Source organism: Aedes albopictus, chromosome 2 (genome assembly GCF_035046485.1).
Source record: "Aedes albopictus strain Foshan chromosome 2, AalbF5, whole genome shotgun sequence".
Lineage (NCBI taxonomy): Eukaryota > Metazoa > Arthropoda > Insecta > Diptera > Culicidae > Aedes > Aedes albopictus.
The window spans coordinates 278,762,952-278,783,786 of NC_085137.1; the positions used below are offsets into that span (position 1 = coordinate 278,762,952).

General features: G+C 46.7%; 2 protein-coding genes across 2 annotated transcripts; both read left to right on the forward strand.

Moving 5' to 3' along the window:
- Window positions 1-1,844: 1,844 nt before the first annotated feature.
- On the forward strand, window positions 1,845-2,593 carry LOC134286587 (uncharacterized). Its single transcript, XM_062848221.1, has 2 exons — window positions 1,845-1,901; window positions 1,982-2,593. The coding sequence occupies exons 1-2, from the start codon at window positions 1,845-1,847 to the stop codon at window positions 2,591-2,593; spliced, it is 669 nt and encodes a 222-aa protein (XP_062704205.1).
- An 81-nt stretch (window positions 2,594-2,674) lies between these two features.
- LOC134286588 (uncharacterized) lies at window positions 2,675-3,415 on the forward strand. Its single transcript, XM_062848222.1, has one exon. It carries the CDS (start codon window positions 2,675-2,677, stop codon window positions 3,413-3,415), a length of 741 nt encoding a protein of 246 aa, XP_062704206.1.
- Window positions 3,416-20,835: the final 17,420 nt, after the last annotated feature.

Consider the following 20,835-nt stretch of genomic DNA (forward strand, 5'->3'; position numbering starts at 1 on the left):
CCCGGATACGCGCCAACATAGTGGTCCTTCGAGCCGGATCCAGTGCCGCCCCGCCGCCCTTGGAAAGGATACGACATCACCGCCTGACACGTTTGTGTGACACCCTTGCCAGAACGTGCACCGACCAAGGAGAGAATTGCTTCTATCGCCGCCGCTTGTGAGTTGTTCCGAACCCGCCGTCACTCGCCCGAGGAGTACTTTGCACCGCCGCCCCGACCTGATACGCACTCGCACCGTCGTTACCTGCGTGTTCTGCCCGAAGGATTTCCATCATGTCGCAGAGCCATACGCCGAAGACCAGGGCAGCTAAGGCCGCTGCAGCTGCAAAGCTTAAGCAGCAGTTGGACGCTGATGTGGAAAATTACTCGACCAACTGGGAAATCACCGCCGATGCTGAGACACTGAAGGAGTTGTCGTCGTTGTCCCGCCAGCGTAATCAAGTAAGTATGAAGCTGGCGCGGGTGCAAAGGGCACTTGCCACTGCCAAACACGTGATCAGCCCTTCGTAGTTGAGGACGCATTTGAAGAACATCAACGACGCCTACAACGAATTCAGTGCCGTGCACAGTAAACTTATCGCCGCAATTCCGGATGAAGCCTTTTGCCAACAAGAAGAGATCTACATTGCGTTCGAAGAGCGATACAACCACGTCCGCACCGTCATCGACGAATTGATGCTTTCCAGAGATACTGATGCCACCAGAGCTCCACTCCCACAACCAAGGTAATCGTGCAGCAGCAACCATTGAAGGTCCCGATCCCCATCTTCGACGGATCGTACGCCAACTGGCCGAAGTTCAAGGCCATATTCCAGGACCTGATGGCCAATTCTGGAGATTCCGACGCCATCAAGCTTTACCATCTAGACAAGGCGCTTGTTGGTGAGGCAGCTGGAGTTCTGGATGCCAAGGTTATCAGTGAGGAAAACTATCAACAGGCATGGGCCATCCCCACCGACCGCTTCGAGAACAAAAGGATCATCGTCGAGACGCACATCCGTGGCCTATTCAACATCCCGAAAATGGCTTCGGGAACCTGCAAGGAGCTTCGACGACTCCACGACGAGTGTACCCGCCATGTCAAGAGTTTGAAGTATCTGGAGCAGAAGTTCCTGGGTGTATCCGACCTCTTCCTGGTCCACATCTTGTCGTCTTCGATGGATCAAGCAACGAGGATGGCATGGGAGGCCACGCAGAAGAAAGGTGAGTTGACAACGTATGCGCAGACCATTTCGTTTCTTCAGACAAGGTGCCAGATGCTGGAGAACTGTGAAATGGCATTCCAAAACTCCACCTCCCAGCCACTGCCAAAACCGAGTTCGAAAGGCCAAGCATCATCGAAGGCAGCCGGTGTGAAGGTTCATGCCGCTGCGACCGAACAACAGAAGAAGGACAAGTGTGATTTCTGCCAGGGTTCACATCGTAACTACCAGGGCGACGCAATCAGCAGTCTGCCGTTCGAGAAAAGGATTGAGAAGGTAAGGACATCCGGAGTCTGCTTCAATTGTCTTCGCAAGGGGCACAGCGCTAGAGATTGTCCATCGCCGAAGACGTGCCAGAAATTCCAGAAGCGGCATCATACGCAGCTCCACAACGAGGAACCAAAACAAGAACCGAAACCAAGTGTGTCCGTCCCAGCTCAGGAGAACCGCCCTCCCATCGATTAGAACAAGGTATCCGTTTTGACCTCGGTCAGAGAGACCCCGCATTTCTCGTGCAACTACGCCAACTCCACAAAGACCGTGTTCCTGCTTACAGCTGTTGTCAACGTGGTGGATAGAAACAATCGCCTTCATCCATGCCGTGTGCTTCTGGACAGCGGATCACAGGTGAACTTTATCACAGATGATCTTGCGAACCGTCTCGGAAGCGAGAGACAACGTGTCGACGTGCCAATACGAGGTATCAACGACGTCAAGACTATTGCCCACGACTAAGTTGAGGTAAGGTTCCGGTCTAGAGTTTCCGACCATCAAACGCAGATCCAGTGCTTGATAACGCCCAACGTCACAGGAGTGATCCCGTCAGCCAAAATCGACGTTTCATTCTATAACATCCCTTTCGACGTTCAACTTGCAGATCCAGAGTTCTACAAGCCGGAGAAAATCGACATGCTTCTCAGAGCCAAACTATTCCTGCAGTTACTACGACCTGGCCACATCAAAATCGACGAAGACTTCCCCGAGCTGCGCGGAGCCTCCCTAGGATGGGTGGTAGCTGGAGTCTTCAGAGAGCGTTCCAATGCCAACGAGGTACAGCACTCGCTCACCACATCGCTAGACGACGTCGAGGAGGCAATTCAGCGTTTTTGGAAACTTGAAGAAGGGCCTGATGCCAGCCCATTAACCAGCGAGGAGCAAGAATGCGAGGCTCATTTTCTCGCAACTCACCGTCGCACTGAAGATGGACGTTACATCGTGAGGTTGCCGTTCAGAGATAACGCCAACGAACTGAATGATTGCCGTTCTGTTGCTTTGAAAAGGTTCCAGATGTTGCAACAGAGACTACAGAAGAACCCAGAATTGAAGCAGCAGTACATCGAGTTTATGCGAGAATATGAGCAGCTGGGACACTGCCGAGAGATACGAGAATAAAACGACGATCCGAAGCAGCAAAGCTACTATTTGCCACACCACGCCGTACTCCGCCCTTCGAGTTCGACCACCAAATGTCGCATGGTATTTGACGCTAGCGCAAAGGCAAACGCAGCAAGTCTTTCGCTCAACGACGTTCTTCAAGTGGGTGCATCGGTACAGAAGGAACTGTATGACGTTATGCTACGGTTCTGTAAGTATAAAATTGCATTCACCGCCGACGTACCAAAGATGTATCGCCAGATCATCATGGATCCCCGAGACACGCATTTTCTTCGAGTTTTTTGGTGCAAGCAACCATCCGACCGCCTTCGTGTCCTGGAGCTTACCACGGTAACATACGGGACAGCCTCCGCACTATTCCAGGCAACCCGCTGTTTGCAACAACTAGCCGAAGACGAATCAACAGACTACCCTATCGGAGCCCATATCGTGAAGGAAGATGCCCTTTCGGGCGCAGACTCGCTTCCAGCTGCTGTTGAAGCAGTGAAGCAGGTGAAGGGCATCATGCAGAAAGGAGGTTTTTCGCTACACAAGTGGTGTTCCAACTCAAACGAGTTACTGGAACACATTCCGACAGCTGAACAGGAACAGCCAGCCACTTTGGAAGAGTATGGACCGAATGGAGTAATAAAGGTACTTGGCCTACTGTGGGTCCCGAAAGCCGACATTTTCCAAATTGCCAGGCCAGTTCAACGCAGTTTGAAGCAGCCCGTCACGGAAAGGATCATTTATTCCAAGGTGGCAAGACTGTTTGATCCGTTAGGTCTTGTGTCACCAGTCATCGTTGTTGCCAAGCTACTTGTGCAGCGGCTCTGGTAATGCATGATTGGATGGGATGAACCGGTAAACGTTCAAACGCAGAAGTTCTGCGAGGACTTCGCAAACTCCTTGTCAGCTCTTGATACGATCGCTATTCCCAGACGAATTACCTTCGACGAAGCCGTAGACTACGAACTACACGGATTTGCCGATGCATCATCAGTGGATTATGGTGCATGTGTTTACCTACATAGCCTTTTCTTCGACGGATTAGTCAAATTAAAACTGGTTACCAGCAAATCCAAGGTGGCACCGCTACACGAGTTATCGACACCACAAAAGGAGTTGTGTGCCGCACTACTACTGACTCGACTTGTTGAGAAGGTAGTCTATGTCCTCCAGATGGAGTTTCGTCACGTCGTTCTCTGGTCAGACAGCCAAATAGTTCTGGCTTGGATGAAACGACCCGCACATCGACTTAAGGTTTTTGTACGCAATCGTATCGCCGAAATCAACGGTAAAACAGCAGAATTTCAATGGTGCTACATTCGAACCACGGAGAACCCTGTGGCCATCGTTTCCAGAGGACTACTACCGAACGACTTGTGCAAAAGCAGTCTTTGGTGGTACGGCCCGTCATTCCTTTCGAGCGTTGAGTACGAAGCAGAGGACATCGAAGACATCCCCGAGGATATGCTTCCCGAAATAACAACTGTTGCGTGAACACACGCGCAGTGGACTGTATAGGGTGGATGGGATGGGGCTGGCTATTGGCCGGTTGGCCTCACCGGATGCGCTCGTCCCCGCAGAGACTGAGCCGATGGGAGCAGGAGCGGTTTGGAGCTCCTTCCCGGGGGTGCCCGCAGGCGAATGGTATCCAACTCCCAAGTGGACTGTATCAGCCTCGCTCGGCTGATAGTTCACGACAACTGGTGGACAGAACCCTAGTCGGATATCTGGCACCAGAACCAGGCTCGGTTCGGATAGGGTGGATGGAAACACCAGAGGAATAATTCTCTAAATAACTCTATTTATTACGATCGTTAGCCGGATCGATTAAAACTGACTCTGATTTCGCGCAACGCGCGCATATTTATACCGTCCCCAATGTGCACTAGAAACTGGCGGAACGTTCTAGATGCGCATGTGATGATGATGGTTGACGATGATGATGATGATCAACGGACGCGCACACCGGGCGTCCTCTCTTTTTCTCTCTCTCGCTGTGTCGGCTTCGTCGGGTCACTCATCTCTCGTGTAGGTTCTCACTCGCTCGGTGCGCTCACTCGCTGCTCGCGTACGGGGGTCGCCTCAGAGAGAAACTGCTTGTTGCGGTTGTGTTCGGACGGAGTGCTCGCTATCAGTATGCGCCGGCTGACTGCTAACTTCTGCTAGTTGATGGGAGCTGGGACTCGACGGGTGCAATATGATGTTGATGGTGCGTTTTCATTCTTCAGTTCGCTTTGCGGACTGAACATTCTCCCGCCGGAAAGAGCTATGGGCGCAAGGTTTGGCTCAGAAGATGCGAGGTTATGAAGTACTGGCAAGTGTGCTAATTTGTGTACGGATCTCTGATATGCTCCAGACTTTGTTTTTACGGTCGCAACGGCAACACTCAAACCGTCCGCCCCAGGGTACACTGTAACTACACGACCTAGCGACACATTCAATCCAAATCTGACATCAACTCGTTCACGCATTTGTTGGACATATTGCCAGCGGGACAAATGATTGGACGGAGTATCGTTGTACGACAGTTCGGGAACAGTCAAAAAAGGGCGAACAATAATCAAGTGAGCGGGAGTTAGTGCTTCTTTTTCGGGAGGGTCATTAGAGTGTGTGAATAGCGGTGAAGAGTTCAGGATCACTTCTATTTGACACAAGAGAGCAAACTGCTCCAAACTGTTGAGGGATGCGGACTGGTAAATCCCTTCAAGACCAAATTTCGGGGAATTCGGGGAACGGTAACAATCGACACAACTTCTCTTTACCTGGCGAACACTAGATTTTTTGTTCAGCAACCAAAACTGTTGCCACATCATGGAAACCACACTATTATAAACTGAATCGATAAGGTTACGCGTAACAGGAACTCTTGCATGAGGACTGAATTGATGGTTGGTCCCGAAGGGCAGTTGAAAATAACGAATTCTTCCTGCTACTCGCAACAAGGCTTTGTAGAGAAATGAATGAAGGCTGCCTTGTCGACGGAAATTGTCACCTGCCTTGACTTTCCCCATCACTACAGGAAGTTTCTGTTGTTGAATGACACCAACAATCTCTTTCGTCTTTTCTCGATGTTCTGGAATAGTAGGAAAGGGAGCAAACACTCGATCTTCTGCTTTCTTACGAGAATTTGACAAGTGCCGAAAGTACGCCACAATACACTGAGTTTTATGGAACAATTCAAACTTCGTCAGAACAGGCAATGCTTCAAGTTTCATTGCGGCGGGGTTAAGCACAGTTGATTCTATTTCTGGCATTTCTTCGTCGTTCGGAGGAACTGAACAGCTGATTTCGAATAACACTGTATGGGGAAATTGCGGTCCATTCCACAACCTGTCAATTCTCTCGGGTAAACCAAGGATTTCATTTTTGGGAATCGGGTCATCATGATGGCTATGATGCCATTCCTTTATATCGGGTGGATCATTGGGCAAACAAGTAGGATTTGACGACTGATCAGCACTGTCTCTCAACGGTAGCTGAGCGTAACAACAAATGATTTCACTTCGAGGAAAAGTTGATAAGGAATATTGACTTCTGAGCTAGTCCCTGTCAGTAGCTGGTACTAGCTCAGAAGCAACACTCTCAGTTTCCCAGAATTTTTGCTGTAGCTGATTTACCGGATCCACGCTTACAGCAAATGACCGTCAATCGGTTGTCTCATTCGGATGATTACAGTAGCTTCCTCCTACCAACCAACCAACATGAGAATCGTGAAGTCCAGGGAGATTGTCAGACAACTTTGAATGACCAGATTTCACAATGTCATGGAAATGATCCATTCCAATAAGCATATCGATGGTGTTTGCTTTATGGAAACTGGGATCCGCAAGCTCGATACCAGGGGGAATGTTCCAAGAGTCAACGTTGATTGTGAAGGAAGGAAGAAGACCAGTGATCTTGGGCGACACCAGACAAGACAGTGATAACGTAAAGTTATTGCATCTGGAGCTAACTTGGACGGTACATAGTTGCTTAGCGGTTGATTTTTTTATTCTTAATAACTTAACCTAATTTACAGCTCTTTTGTCCACTAGGGTACTACGTGAGCGATTCCAATTGGACGCTGCACTTCCAGTTTTTGTACAGCGCCTAAATGTATTCTATTATATTCTACTGTATTGAACTGGTTGACTTTGTGCTTCTTTCATTCTTCTACCCTGTTCATGGTAGAATGATGAGCACGATGATGCTGATGTGTGGCTGCTGTTCCTTTCCCAGTCCGATTGGGGATCCAATTATGAGTTGCGGTTCGCCGATATCCAAATTCCGAGTTCGTTAGAGCTATATGCTCCGAAGATGGTCAGGTGCCAGCTGCTCTCGGGGGGAAGAGCAGCTGACGAAAAATTGCAAGTGCCGAGGCTGGGTTCGACCCATGACCATCCGATTATGAAGCGAACGTGTGGACCACTACGCCCCGGGCCCCGACAGCGGTTGATTTAGCACTTCCAATACCAGTTATAGGAATACTCACCTCGCTAGTTGGAATCTTCAACACATTGGCCAAACCCTGCGTAATAAAGCTCACCTGTGAACCACAATCAAGGAGAGCTCTACACGGATGCGGCTGCAGATCCTTATCCATTACGTTGACCACAGCGGTGAGCAGGAACACTTGACTTGTCGACTGAACTGGAACCGGTGAATGAACGGCATTCGTCAACGCGCCACTGTCCGGAGGCTTGCTCGATGGAACTGGAGTCGGCACTGGAGCTGCAGGGGCTTGAGCTGGAACTAGACTTGGTTGTTGCGTGGGCTGCTTCACTTCGCTGATATCCCTTGATGGCTGAGTCCTTTCGTCCTGGTGTAGTAGTGAGTGATGTCTTCGGTTGCATTTCGAGCAGGATTTCTTCGACGTAAAATCTGTTACACGGTGGCCTCGCCGAAGACAATTGTAGCAGCAGTTGTTCTCCTTAACCTTGGCGATTCTCTGATCAACTGACAGTCCGTTGAACACCGAGCACTTGAACGAAAAATGATCCTCGGTGCAGAATTCGCAGCGCTGGACTTGTGGGGCTGAGGCCGTAGCGGTATTTATCTTCGATGGTAAATGACTCGATGGCATCGGCTTGGCTGATAGTCGACGTTTGGGTTCAATGCTTTCGCTGGACGACTGGCATCTTTCCAACACAGACACGCGCTCCTTCAGGAAATCGATGGTTTCGTCGTACACGGGTAGTTCGCCTTTCCTGACAGTCGATTCCCACAACTTTTTGGTTTCATCGTCCAGAGCTCGAGCGATCAGGAACACCAGCATATACTCTGCAATATCTGCGATATCTTGTCCAAGGAACTTGAGATTCTCCACGTGTCCATCGAAGGATTCCACCAACGTCCTTAACTCACTGTAGGAATCTGTGGTGAGCTTCTTCACCCCCAGCAGGTTTGCCAAATGTCGGTCGATCATCCTTCGTTTATCCGAAAAGCGTTCATCAAGTAGTTGCCAGGCTCGTGCGTAGTTGCCGTCTGTTATTGTTTTGGCTTCAATGAGACCGGCGGCATCCCCAATCAGTGCTTTTTCGAGATGGTAGAGTTTGATGCGGTCTGGCTCGCTGCTCTTGTCGACCACATCACGAAACATCACTTTGAACTTCTCCCAGTTCTCATACCGTCCGTCAAATGTAGGTAGAGCACGCAGGAGGGGAGCTTGAATGAATACTGCTGATTCGGATTAGGCGATATCTGTTCTGCTTTGGCTGCGGCGAACTTGTCCATCCAACTTTCGAGAACCACGGACACTTCCTCGTACATGTCCGTAAACCTGACGTAGCACTCGTCTTGCTCCTCGCGTTTGTCTGATGGGGACAGGGCGATGATTTCTTGGTGGAACTTGACAAACTCGGCATGGGCATTTTCGACGCTGCGCTGATACACCTTTACCTGGGCTGGGGTTAGCTCCACGTAGTCTGCATCGGATTTCTCCAGAATGGTCTGGATTCTGGTTACATTACGTTGTGCTGCTCCACGGTTGTGAAACAGCGGTCCCAGCTCTCCGTCCTCAGCTGGATCTGGAACCTTCTTCGTCGGTGTTCTTTTGGGTGGCATCTCTTGATCACTTTTGCACGAATCGGAATTACTCAACACTACGCGGAATCAGTTCACAGGTACCGACGCGTTGTCTCTTCACAGGATACACACGGGAACCGACGCGCTTTATCTCAACGAATTGCGTTTCCGAGGCGACGGATTCACACTCTACGCGACGGACTATCACACCACGTTGTCCAAGCCACGTGGACGCTTCTAGAATCTCACACTTCAGGTATACACACACGGTAACCGACGCGTTTGCCGCAACGAATGGCGTTTCCGAGGCGACGGAACCAAACTAGAATCGCACACTTGTTCGGGTGCACTCACGGTAACCGACGCGTTTGCCGCAACGGAAGGCGTTTCCGAGACGACGGATTCACACTCTACGCAACGGGGGAACACTCCACGTTGTCCAAGCCACGTGGACGCTTCTGGAATAGTACACTCTTCACGGGATATACACACTGTAACCGACGCGTTTGCCGCAACGGATGGCGTTTCCGAGGCGACGGAATCAAACGCGACGGTGACAATACTTCTAGAATCACACGCTTCCGCGTTGTCTGAGCCACGCGAAACGCTTAAACTTCACGCTGTTGAAGCCGCGTGAACGCTTCTAGAACTGCACACTACCTCGCTGTCTGAGCCACGCGGAACGCTTCTTGAACGATGCACTACCGCGTTGTTCAAGCCACGCTGAACGCTTGTACGCAGTACCAGATCGTGTATCCGGCTCGAAGGACCAATAGTGCTGCGTGAACACACACGCAGTGGACTGTATAGGGTGGATGGAATGGGGCTGGCTATTGGCCGGTTGGCCTCACCGGATGCGCTCGTCCCCGCAGAGACTGAGCCGATGGGAGCAGGAGCGGTTTGGAGCTCCTTCCCGGGGGTGCCCGCAGGCGAATGGTATCCAACTCCCAAGTGGACTGTATCAGCCTCGCTCGGCTGATAGTTCACGACAACTGGTGGACAGAACCCTAGTCGGATATCTGGCACCAGAACCAGGCTCGGTTCGGATAGGGTGGATGGAAACACCAGAGGAATAATTCTCTAAATAACTCTATTTATTACGATCGTTAGCCGGATCGATTAAAACTGACTCTGATTTCGCGCAACGCGCGCATATTTATACCGTCCCCAATGTGCACTAGAAACTGGCGGAACGTTCTAGATGCGCATGTGATGATGATGGTTGACGATGATGATGATGATCGACGGACGCGCACACCGGGCGTCCTCTCTTTTTCTCTCTCTCGCTGTGTCGGCTTCGTCGGGTCACGCATCTCTCGTGTAGGTTCTCACACGCTCGGTGCGCTCACTCGCTGCTCGCGTACGGGGGTCGCCTCAGAGAGAAACTGCTTGTTGCGGGTATGCTCGGACGGAGTGCTCGCTATCAGTATACGCCGGCTGACTGCTAACTTCTGCTAGTTGATGGGAGCTGGGACTCGACGGGTGCAATATGATGTTGATGGTGCGTTTTCATTCTTCAGTTCGCTTTGCGGACTGAACAACAACCATCGAAACAGTTGCTACAGCAGTTGAAGAGGAGTTTCCATTGTTTTCCCGATTCAGCGACTTCAGGAAGATTAAACGTGTGATGGCTTTGGTACTCCGATTCATCTGCAACGCCCGTTTGAAGGAAAAGTCAGAGCGCCAAACAGCACGCCACGTAACCGTCATCGAACTACGACGTGCGAACCATGTGATCCTAAAAATGATGCAGCAAACCGAAACTGGAGTTCCTTGTCGCAGAATAGGAAACCTGAATCCAATATTGATCGATGGAATTGTACGAGTTGGAGGACGTCTTCAACACTCGAACTTACCAGCTGAGATGAAGTACCCGATCATTTTGTCGAACAAACTAAATAAAGGCACTCCATACCGAGCATCTGCATCTTCGGAAAAATGGACTGATGGCTGCTATCCGCCAAAGGTACTGGTTGTTGAACGCCCGTTGAACGATTCGACACGTGACAAGAACCTGTGGGAAATGTTTTCGAACAAACCTCAAGATGTCTACGCAGCTGATGGGAAACCTTCCGCAGCCTACACACCAAACGCTTTCAGCAATATTTTGCTGAATTTTGCCGAGCTGAAGGGTCCAGCAAAATTTTTTCCTGAACTTTCAGCAAAGTTTGCTGAATTTCAGCAAAACGTTACTGGTGATCAGCAGAGTTTACTGAACAAATCAGCAAAATTTTGCTGAATTTCAGTAAAAATTTTGCTGAATCCTTCAGCTCGGCAGAATTCAGCAATATTTTGCTGAAACCCTCAATCGATTTTTGGTGTGTAGGATCACTCCATCACCCCCATTTGCAATCACCGGAATTGACTAAGCAGGTCCATTCTGGATTCGAATGGGCAATTACCGTTCCAGACTCGTCAAGTGTTATGTTGCAGTATTCGTGTGTATGGCAACCAAAGCTGTGCACCTTGAGGCTGTTTCGGATCTTACGTCAGATGCTTTCATCGCAGCACTACAGCGTTTCATTAGTCGTCGAGGAATAGTTTACCAGTTGCATTCTGACAATGCAACAAATTTTCGAGGAGCCCAGAATGAATTACGCCAGCTTTACCAGCAATTCATAGACCAGCATTTTGTCGACCGTGTTTCTGTCAACCAAGGCAGATAGAGTGGCATTTCATCCCGCCGAACTCCCCAGAATTTGGTGGCCTATGGGAGGCCGCAGTGAAATCCATGAAAAGGCATCTCGTCCGAGTTGTTAGTGATTCTAAGCTTGCAAACTTGCGATCGTGCTTACCGAAATCGAAGCAGTGATGAACTCGAGACCACTGTTCTCAATGTCATCCAATCCAGCCGACGAAAACGTTATCTGTGAAGCCTTCAACAACGACCGAAAAACGTCAGGATCATGGCAAACCTTCGCCCAGGAATGGTAGTTGTATTGGAAGACAAATCGCAACCTCCACTCAACTGAAAACTAGGACTCATAACCCAAGTATATCCTGGTGCAGATGGATTGGTACGCGCAGTAGATGTATTTTCCGATGGAAGTACATATCGCCGATCGATGAACAAGATTGCAGTCCTGCCGATTGAAGACAACGAGCCACCGGAGAAAGCTGTTGAAACTTCGTGTCAACCGGGGGGAGTATGTTCCGTACGGAACGAGCCAAGGGACAATAACAACAACCACGAATAGCACGTGCATCGTCTCCCTGCGTAACACAACCCTACAGCAGCAATAACACCAACCAGCAGCATCAAACGCAACACTCACGAAATAACAACCCCCAACGCGACCCAGCAAATTGAAAACTAATTTTGATGTTGTGGTATTGCAAATTATGATAACTCAGGTTGTTGTCATTTTGGTCGTTTTAACGGTTAAAACAGGGGTTCCCAACCTTTCTGAGGTGGCGACTCACTTTAAGAATTATCAAAACATCTGCGGCCCAATGAAAATTTTAAGAAAAAAAAAACATGAATTAAATTAACGAAACCGAGTTCTTTTGGGTACATTGACGTAGCCATAAATTTACTGTGGGAGGGATTTTCGACAATCAATGATACGTTTTTTTTTATTCGACACTCACATTTCATAAACAATGATGTCATGTACATTCAATTTGAGTCGTAGCTGAAAAATAGCGGCGCAGCCGAAATTTTTTTTTCTGAAGGCGTTTCATACTGAAAATTTCTTCCTCAAATTGTTGGGAACCCGTGGGTTAAAACATCAAAAATGAGAGCAGAAAAATGTTTCCGTAACAGCAAGTTGAAAACAATTCCTGCCATCAGTGATATCAAATTGATAACTGTTTTTGCTGTCAGTGCGAAAAAATGGAAAAATCGTTAAATGTATAGTTTTACGAACGATATGAAAACTTAAATGCAATATGTTAATTGCACTGATGGTATAGCATTAGTTGTATTATACAAGGTCGTCTTGAAGTTTTGAAATTGGTTAAAAACTTCAATATTTATAATAAGTTGAAGTGACAGCAAAATGAAATCAAAATTTAAATTCAAGTTGAATCAAGACAATCTGATATCAAATTGTGATATCAATTTGCTGCTGATTACAAATCGTGTTTTCGATTTGCTATCATTTTGTTGTAAGACTTTGCTCGGGTTACGCCCCCACAGCACAAGAAGAGTGTTCAGTCCGCAACGCTGCGAACTGAAGAAGGATCACGTATCGTTCACGTGAAGAAAGCGCAAGCGAATTGTCGAATTGTAAGTATCGCGTCAGCCAATCGGGAGCGTCTCAGAGACTCCCCGAATCAACTGCCTCAGGGTCGGCACGCTCACCTAAATTTACCGCGGGACAGGGAATTCTCGCACTCGAAATATGGTAACTACACTGCACTGACTTTAAATAACTGTATTTCGACTTTTGGACTGTTTGTGCACACTTTATTCTACTCCTCCCCACTTTCTTACAATCTATCTAACCTGTTCTCTTCGGGGCCCCTTTCTTCTGCTGCAACCTCCTTTCTTCCTCCTTTCTCCTCAATGTCGGCCGCCGATGTCCTTCTCTCCGAGGTTCGGAACACCGCGTTCTCTTCAGGCCACGTCTGGCCACGTCTCTCGCCACGGGGTGGCTTTGGGGTATCGCTGCAGCTGAATACGGACCCGCCTACACGTCCTAGGCTGCCGATATGATGGACGGATCGGCCTTCGGCCAATAACGCTGCCGGAATCTACCCGGTTGTAGCACTAGGACGTGGTAGGGCGATTGGCGAACCTTTGTTGGCTTCACACTAAAACTGCGGGGTCCTGGTGAAAAAGATGGACAAATGTCGATGTAAGGAACAGGTTGACCACGGGTGATTGAGTTCCGTTACCTAATGTCCTTATTCAGCACTTTCACCTCTCCACAACTCTTCACGACTTCAAACTCTGTCGTTTCAACTAGGCTCACTCACTTCGTTTTGGGTTTAAAACTTTCCGTCTGGCTTGAACAACGTCTACCGGGTAAGTGAAAGACTATGGCTCTTTCACAAGGCTTCAAGGTCCATGACCTCGGCCCTCGGTCATTGCCTTTTCGAGATGCACCCTTCGTAATGGCCCCATTACGCCACCCCTCATGGCCGTCATAACTGCATCGTCTTCGACGTCTGGTGGTGGGTTGCTGAAGCTCGGTGGGAGGTATGCTGCATTTAAGGTGAATTGCCTACTACTGTGCTAGCTGTTTATAAAGTGGGGGACTACTGGGGGGAATACCTATTTCTAACACGAAATCTACCTGCCCTATACATTTTCGAATTAAAAAACACAAAATCACTTCAACACAACCAATTGACAAACCAAACACTTACACTCTCCCCCAGCTCGGGTAAAAAATATTTACGAAGTAAATATTTTTTTATCTAGAACTCACATTGCATACACCGATTACACGTACCTCTGAACCTGCACTTCACATTTCAATATACACACCTGGACAAAATCACAATCACTGACGGTAGTTCACGAAACATTTCACCTGTCACGTACTAGATTAAGAAAGACCCAACAAACAGTAAAAAGTATGTGAAATTGACTATTATTGTAATCGAGTATCGGGGTCATAGGTTTTCATCGTCGAACTTAATCAACTCCTCACAATTTAATGACATTTTGTCAGTACTGACCATCACCGTCTTCTGACTCCGGCCTCCAGCGATCAAATACTCAGGATTTTTACCTGGTAACCTCGAAACAATTAGCATTTAATTTCACCGATTGTTTAAAAAGACATTTAAAATATTTAACATTATGATTAATAAAACATGCAAAACAAATTCAAAGAAAAATAATTTAAAATTCTAAAAAAAATAAAATTTGGAGCATATGTACAAAATTAAAGTCATGCAAACTGTGCATGAAATATTTCTCGCAATTTGTCGGAGTTATATTCTTGTACTTCATTTACGATAACGTTATCAGCATTTCATCAGTATGTGTGGATTCGGTTAAGATCGGATAAAACTGTCAACTGTCTGTCAATAGTGATGCTGCAGAATTGGTGATCACATGTGGGTTTGTTACAAATGTGGTTTTTAAAAGGAATTTTTGGAAAGTGAGCTCTACGAAAACTTTAATTATCATGTTTTAAATCCGCGGATTATTTAATGGCCATTCGATCTTTTTAATAGTTTCGTGTTTTCGTATTTTTCCATCTGGGAATTCCTTTCTAAAAGCTCATTTAATATGCTTGGACTGATTAGTCCTTGCTCTCAGGGCGTAAGTATGGACACAGCAGATGACTGCTATGCTATGCAGTGAAAAATACTGTGGATTCTACGTGTAGTGATTGATATTGACCTGAATTATCTGGATAATTGATTACAAATTGTGACTATGACGACCTTTAACCTTGAACTTGGCAAATACACTCGACATTCTATCTACTACCTATAACTTTCGATGGACTGCTTTTGACTTGACTACCACAACGTTAAAACTTGTTTGCAACCTTGTTTACAAGATATGCTAAACTAACGACACATTTATGCTTTTTCAACCACGATTCATCATACAAAACAAATTAAAAGAAACAAATTTAAAAAAATACAAAACTACTTCTAAACTTTTAGGTAAACATGCAACTTATTGACTATACGGCCGTTTCTATTTACAAAATCTACGACGAGTTTGGACGCACATCTACGTGACGCCCACGCAATAATTTCCCGGGAAAATTCATTCATCGGTACGATTAGACAGCAGACGTTAAGTATTCAAACATACACTTTTTGACTTGAACTATTCACCTAACTCACTCTCTAACAACGACTCATTGTAAAACAAATGCTAGCTTTAATATCAATTCTGTTTTTAGATGCATCATGCCTTTAAATCGGCGGCTGAAAATATGCCGAGCGATTTTCCCTGTTGGTCGGACACCTCGTACGAGCTAGTTCCAACCTTCCTAACGATGGTACAGGGCGTGTACTGCGGACCCAGTTTGGCGTTAAACTGGTCTCCGGCTGACGACTGACGAAAACTCCGTTTGTAGACGCGTTGGCCCACATCAAACGTTGGTGAGTATCGCTTATGGCGAAGGTCATACCGCTTCTTCGTATCCTCATGAGCTTTTTGGAGATGCTCTCTCACCAATTCTCCGATTTTCTGGTGAACTCCTCTCAATCTCTCCACTCGCTGTTCGTCACTCATCTCATTTTTGCGGTCCTGCTTATGCTCCGGACCTTTGCATATGATCTCATGACCGTAGATCACACAATGAGGACTGAATTTTATAGTTGAATGAATCGTATTGTTGAGTACGAATTCAATCTCTGAAATTTTCAAATCCCACAGCTGTTGATTCTCCTTCACATAGGAACGAATCATTGAATTAATGGTTCGATTGAGACGTTCTGTCGGATTCGCTTGGCTTCTATGTCTTGCATTTGCCCAATGCTGAACCTCATATTTATCGAGCAAAGCCTGAAATTCTCTTGATAAAAAGGTTGTAGCATTGTCGGAGATGACGATTTGTGGAACGGAGAGCCGTCTAAACCACTGCTCTTCCAAAATTTTGCAGAGGGAGACCGCCGAAATCTTTTTCACAGGAGCAAGCAGGCAATACTTAGAGAACAGGTCCATGACCACTAATAAGTGAGTGTTGCCCTGCTTGCTTCTGGGCAGAGATTGGATGTAATCCATGCAAATAATTTGGAAAGGCCGGGTTGCGACTCTCTGTTTACCCATTTCAGGCGCGGTTGATACAGTAGAGTGCTTGTTCTCTTTGCAGGACTCGCATTGCCCAATGTACTTTTTTATATCGGCGCTCATGCGAGGCCAGTAAAAACGTTGCTTTACTTTCTCCACACATTTGGAGAAACCAATGTGTAGACTATCGTCGTGTTCCTGCTTTAGTATGCGGTTGCGGTTTGAAGTGGGAACGCACTGTTTCCATTCAAACTGGTAATCTAAAAAGTCAGATTTTGCAGCGACGAACTTGTAAAGGATTTTATTGTCGATTTTAAAATCAACGTACTTTTCAGGGTCGTCCTCTACGGCTTTGAAAAGCTTTTTGTACCAACCGTCCTCGGGCTCTTCATCGAGAGTCTCGATGGATCGGGAGAGCGCATCGGGTACAACATTCTCCTTACCCTTCCGATGCCGAATGTCCATATCAAACTGTTGCAGTTCTATACTCCAGCGACTGAGACGAGATGAGGACCGCCATTTCGCTCGCATTATAAAAGTTAGGGCCGAGGAATCGGTCACCAAAGTGAACTTAGTACCCTCGATATATCCTCTAAACTTTTCGATGCAGCGGAGAGCGGCAAGTCCTTCTTTCTCAGCAGCGTGGTAGTGTAGCTCTGCACCTTTGAGTTTTTCAGAATGGTAGGCGACAACTTTCTCCTCTCCGTTTTGAACCTGCGTTAAAACACCTGCAATCGCGTTGTCGCTTGCGTCCGTTTGGACCGTGAAAGGAAGCAAAAAGTTTGGGTTAGCCATCACAGGGGCTGAAATTAGCTTTTCTTTAATGACCTCAAATGCCGTGTCTGCTGCCGAGTTCCATTGCACCCTCTTTGGCTTATTTTTCAATAAGTCAGTGAGAGGTGCTGTAATCTCACTATAATTTGCGATAAACCTGCGGTAGTAATTAATCATACCGAGGAATCGCCTTAACTGTCTCACCGATTTCGGAACCTGATATCCTAAGATCGCTTTGACGCGATCTGGATTAGGCCGCAATCCATCTTGTGATAGAATATATCCAAGATACGGCAATTCTTGACAGCAGAACTTGGATTTGGTCAAGTTTATGCAAAGGTTTGCTTCCTTCAAACGCTTTGCGAGGTCTTCAAGCTTTTGAAGATGCTCTTCAAAAGTTTGGCTAGCGATAACAATATCGTCTAAATAAACGAATATTGCCGGTTCTAAAGCTCCATGGCTGAGTACGCGGTCCATTAACTTGCTCAACGTAGCGGGACTGTTCACCAACCCAAACGGAAGACGTGTGAATTAGAACAGTCCCCTACCGGGTATGGAAAAGGCTGTGTATTTTCGCGATTCAGGGCTCAATGGAATCTGGAGAAACGCCTGTGACAGGTCAATGGTCGTCAGGTATTTCACCTGGCCCAAATGACTCAAAATACGGTTTTGGTGCGGCAACGGATACGCATCCCTTTTCGTCCTTTCATTCAGTTTCCTAGCGTCTAAGCAAAGCCTAACCTCCTGACTATCTCGTTTTGCTACTGGTACTACCGGTAAAGCCCAGTCTGAATCAGACTGTTCTATTACTCCCTCCTGAATCATGTTGTCGACTGCTCCATGTATTTTACGCTGAACTTCCGGACTCCACGGATAAGGATTTTTCCTCACCGGGTCTGCGTCTCTAAACTCCTCCTTCATGTCAATTTTATGGACAATCAAATCCGTCATTCCTAGCTTTCCTGGCTCTGCGACTAAAAATAACTGTTTTACTCTCTCCAATCTCTCTTTCTGTTCATCCGTTAACTCTTCTTCTTTTTCTAAGTCCTCACTAACACCATCATCTAAAAGCTCGATCGGTTGACTACGTATGGCTGGCGAAATTCCAAATTTTAGCCAGAAATCATACCCCAATACACATCGCCGATTAAGCTTCGGAGCGATGAGTACGGGTAAAATTTTAGTTGTTCCGTTGAATGTGATCGGAATGTCCGCACATCCAAGGACTTCTAAATCTTCCCCAGCCGCAGTCGTCAAAGTAACTGATGCTGGCGTGACACTCAAGTTAAGTTGCTTGATAATTTTCTTCGCTCCGATTCCTAAAACCGTCCGTGCAGCGCCACTGTCGAGAAGTCCAATCAACCCAATTCCCATCAGTTCAATCTTCGTAAACGGCCATGCGTCTCCACTAAGCTTGACGAGCAAGGTTGCGATTTCGTCACGCTTATTGGACCGATTGACCACTTTCGAATAACCTAACTGTTGAAGAACGGATTCTGGATCTTCCAAAGATTCAGGCTGAGGACTTAAGGAACCGATCGGACTGCTCTGCCTCAATGAGCAGTCTTTTTGGCGTTTTTTGATTGGCAGAAAGGGCAATTATTTGTGTGAAAGCCGGGAAAACCACAGTTTTCACAAAATACATGTTTTTCCTGCTGGCAGTCCTTTGAATTATGTCCTTCTTCATGGCAATTAAAACACACACCACGTTTGATTGGAATATATGCTTTCACAATCCTCTGAAGCGCGCTTGTACCAGACGAAGAAGGTTTTGGTTCGTCTTGAACACGATTTTGTTTTTGGCTGTTCTCGGGTCGCGATTTGGGTTTTTGGGGAAATCTCTGTTCAGAATTGCCCTCCTGGTATCCAGACTTAACTGGAGGACCTTGCTTATTCGCGGGGTTATAGTTCGGGTTAAAATTCCGCCCCTGGTAACCCCCTCTGAAACTAGATTGACCTCTAACATTCGATTCGCTACCTCTCCAATTCTGTTTTTGCTGACTAATTTCCTCGACTTGAGAATTCGGTCTACTAAATCTGTTCTCCCTCTTAGCATACATCTGCCAGTTGATCGAATCAAATCGTTTACCAAATTCTCTCATTTTAGGAATGGACGTTACATTGGCAGCTAACATCGCCGTTCTGCAATCCGCCCTGGTGTTACGGAACAACACGTCGAATTTTCTGGCATCATCCCATTGCCTGGACATACTCCGGAAAATTCTCACCATGTCCAAGTAGAAATCTTGAAATTTCTCTCTTGGACCTTGCCTTCGCGAATTAGCCAACCGTTCATACTGGTAGTCAATGTCCGCAGGTAAAAACTCATTTTTAAGCTCCCTGACTAGATTTTGCCACGTTCCTAACTCATTGTTCCCATTGACTTCCATAAACCACGATCTTGCTTTCCGCGTAAAGAGGTGGTGTGCAGACACGAACAATTCTGCCTCTGTAAATCCCTCCGATCTCGCATTAAACTCTACTTCTTTTAAAAATTCGTTCAGCTTCCTACCATTGTCTGTTCCGTCGTATCTCACTGACCATTTGTGTACCGGTAACCGACTACCTTTCGGTCTGTCGATCTCAATTTCCTGCCTAACACTCGTTTTTTCTTTATTTGACGATGGAACGACTCTGTTCAAATTCACTAAACTTTCTAACGAACCGCATCTAGCTTTCAGCCATTCATAAAAGTTTTCCTGTCCTTGACCCTGCTCTTGCTCATCCACATTCTGTCGCGATCTATCGTCTACCGGAGTACTCTGTTTAATTTGCTCGATTTCTTTCTGCTTTGTCGCATTCGCAGTTTCGAGTAACTGTATCCGTCGAAGCAACAGATTCACGGTAACCTTCAAACGTTCATTCTCATCAGAAAGCTTTTCCACTACATTCTCTCTACCGTTTTCCTCATCATGATCATCGTCTTCTGCATGCTGCTCACGAACCCTATGCTCACCGTTATCGGAACCAGTAGATTCTCTCCTATGCTCAACCGCGTCTGGTTCTCCTATACCAACTCCTGCATTTTCGATCTCGTCATGATCGGCTACGTCTCTAACTAAATTTTCTCTATTCTCTTGTGCTTCCTCACGCATCTGTCGTAAACTTTCATTAATTATCGCGACCTCCGCTTCTCTCACTTCTGCAAGCGGAGAGGTGATTGAGAAAAACGTTTTCAATAACGCGGAACAAACTCCTGCTATAATCGCAATGCTGTTCAAGTCTTCTTCTTCTTTTGCATGTGCCTTCAACCGTTCCATTCTAAAGAAAATGTGAAGAAGCTTAGTTTTATGAATCTGATCCGGTGCCTTTCGCGATTTCCTCTCTTCTAACGTTTTTCTCACTTCTACAAGCTTTTCATCGCACCATTTCAGTTCGTCTACCAAAGTTAACCAGTACGGTTTGAAACTAATCGTTTTTCTCTCTTTTTCAGCCTTCAACAGACTACGCAAGGTTCGCTCCTGTTTGCTACGCGTTTCACCGATCATGTTCACGTCACGGATCTGCAGTTCATGGTCAAGTTCGTCATCGGCCAGATGGGCGGCGTTCATCGCATAGTACTGCGACTGCAGTGTTGCCAACTCCATCGCACGTTTCAGCAAAAATTTGAAATTTGAAAATTTAAAAAGAACTACCTAGATTTGCAAAAAGCGGTCTTGCACGCTGAAAAAAAAAATTGAAAATCCTAAATTTAAAAATCCTAAAATTGAAAAAAACCTAAAAACTGTTAATTTGAAAATCCTAGTTTACGAATCCGCAAATAAAATACGATTTTGCTCTTGCGTTTTCAGTTCCTCCTACCGAATCACACCACACGATT

What these genes read in the sequence shown, in the direction of transcription:
- LOC134286587 (XM_062848221.1), top strand. Translation starts at nt 1,845, where the DNA reads ATGATCTTGCGAACCGTCTCGGAAGCGAGAGACAACGTGTCGACGTGC. An exon ending in TGTCGACGTGCCAATACGAG is followed by an intron (nt 1,902 to 1,981) that starts GTATCAACGACG and finishes CATCAAACGCAG; the next exon opens with ATCCAGTGCTTGATAACGCC.
- LOC134286588 (XM_062848222.1), top strand. Translation starts at nt 2,675, where the DNA reads ATGGTATTTGACGCTAGCGCAAAGGCAAACGCAGCAAGTCTTTCGCTC.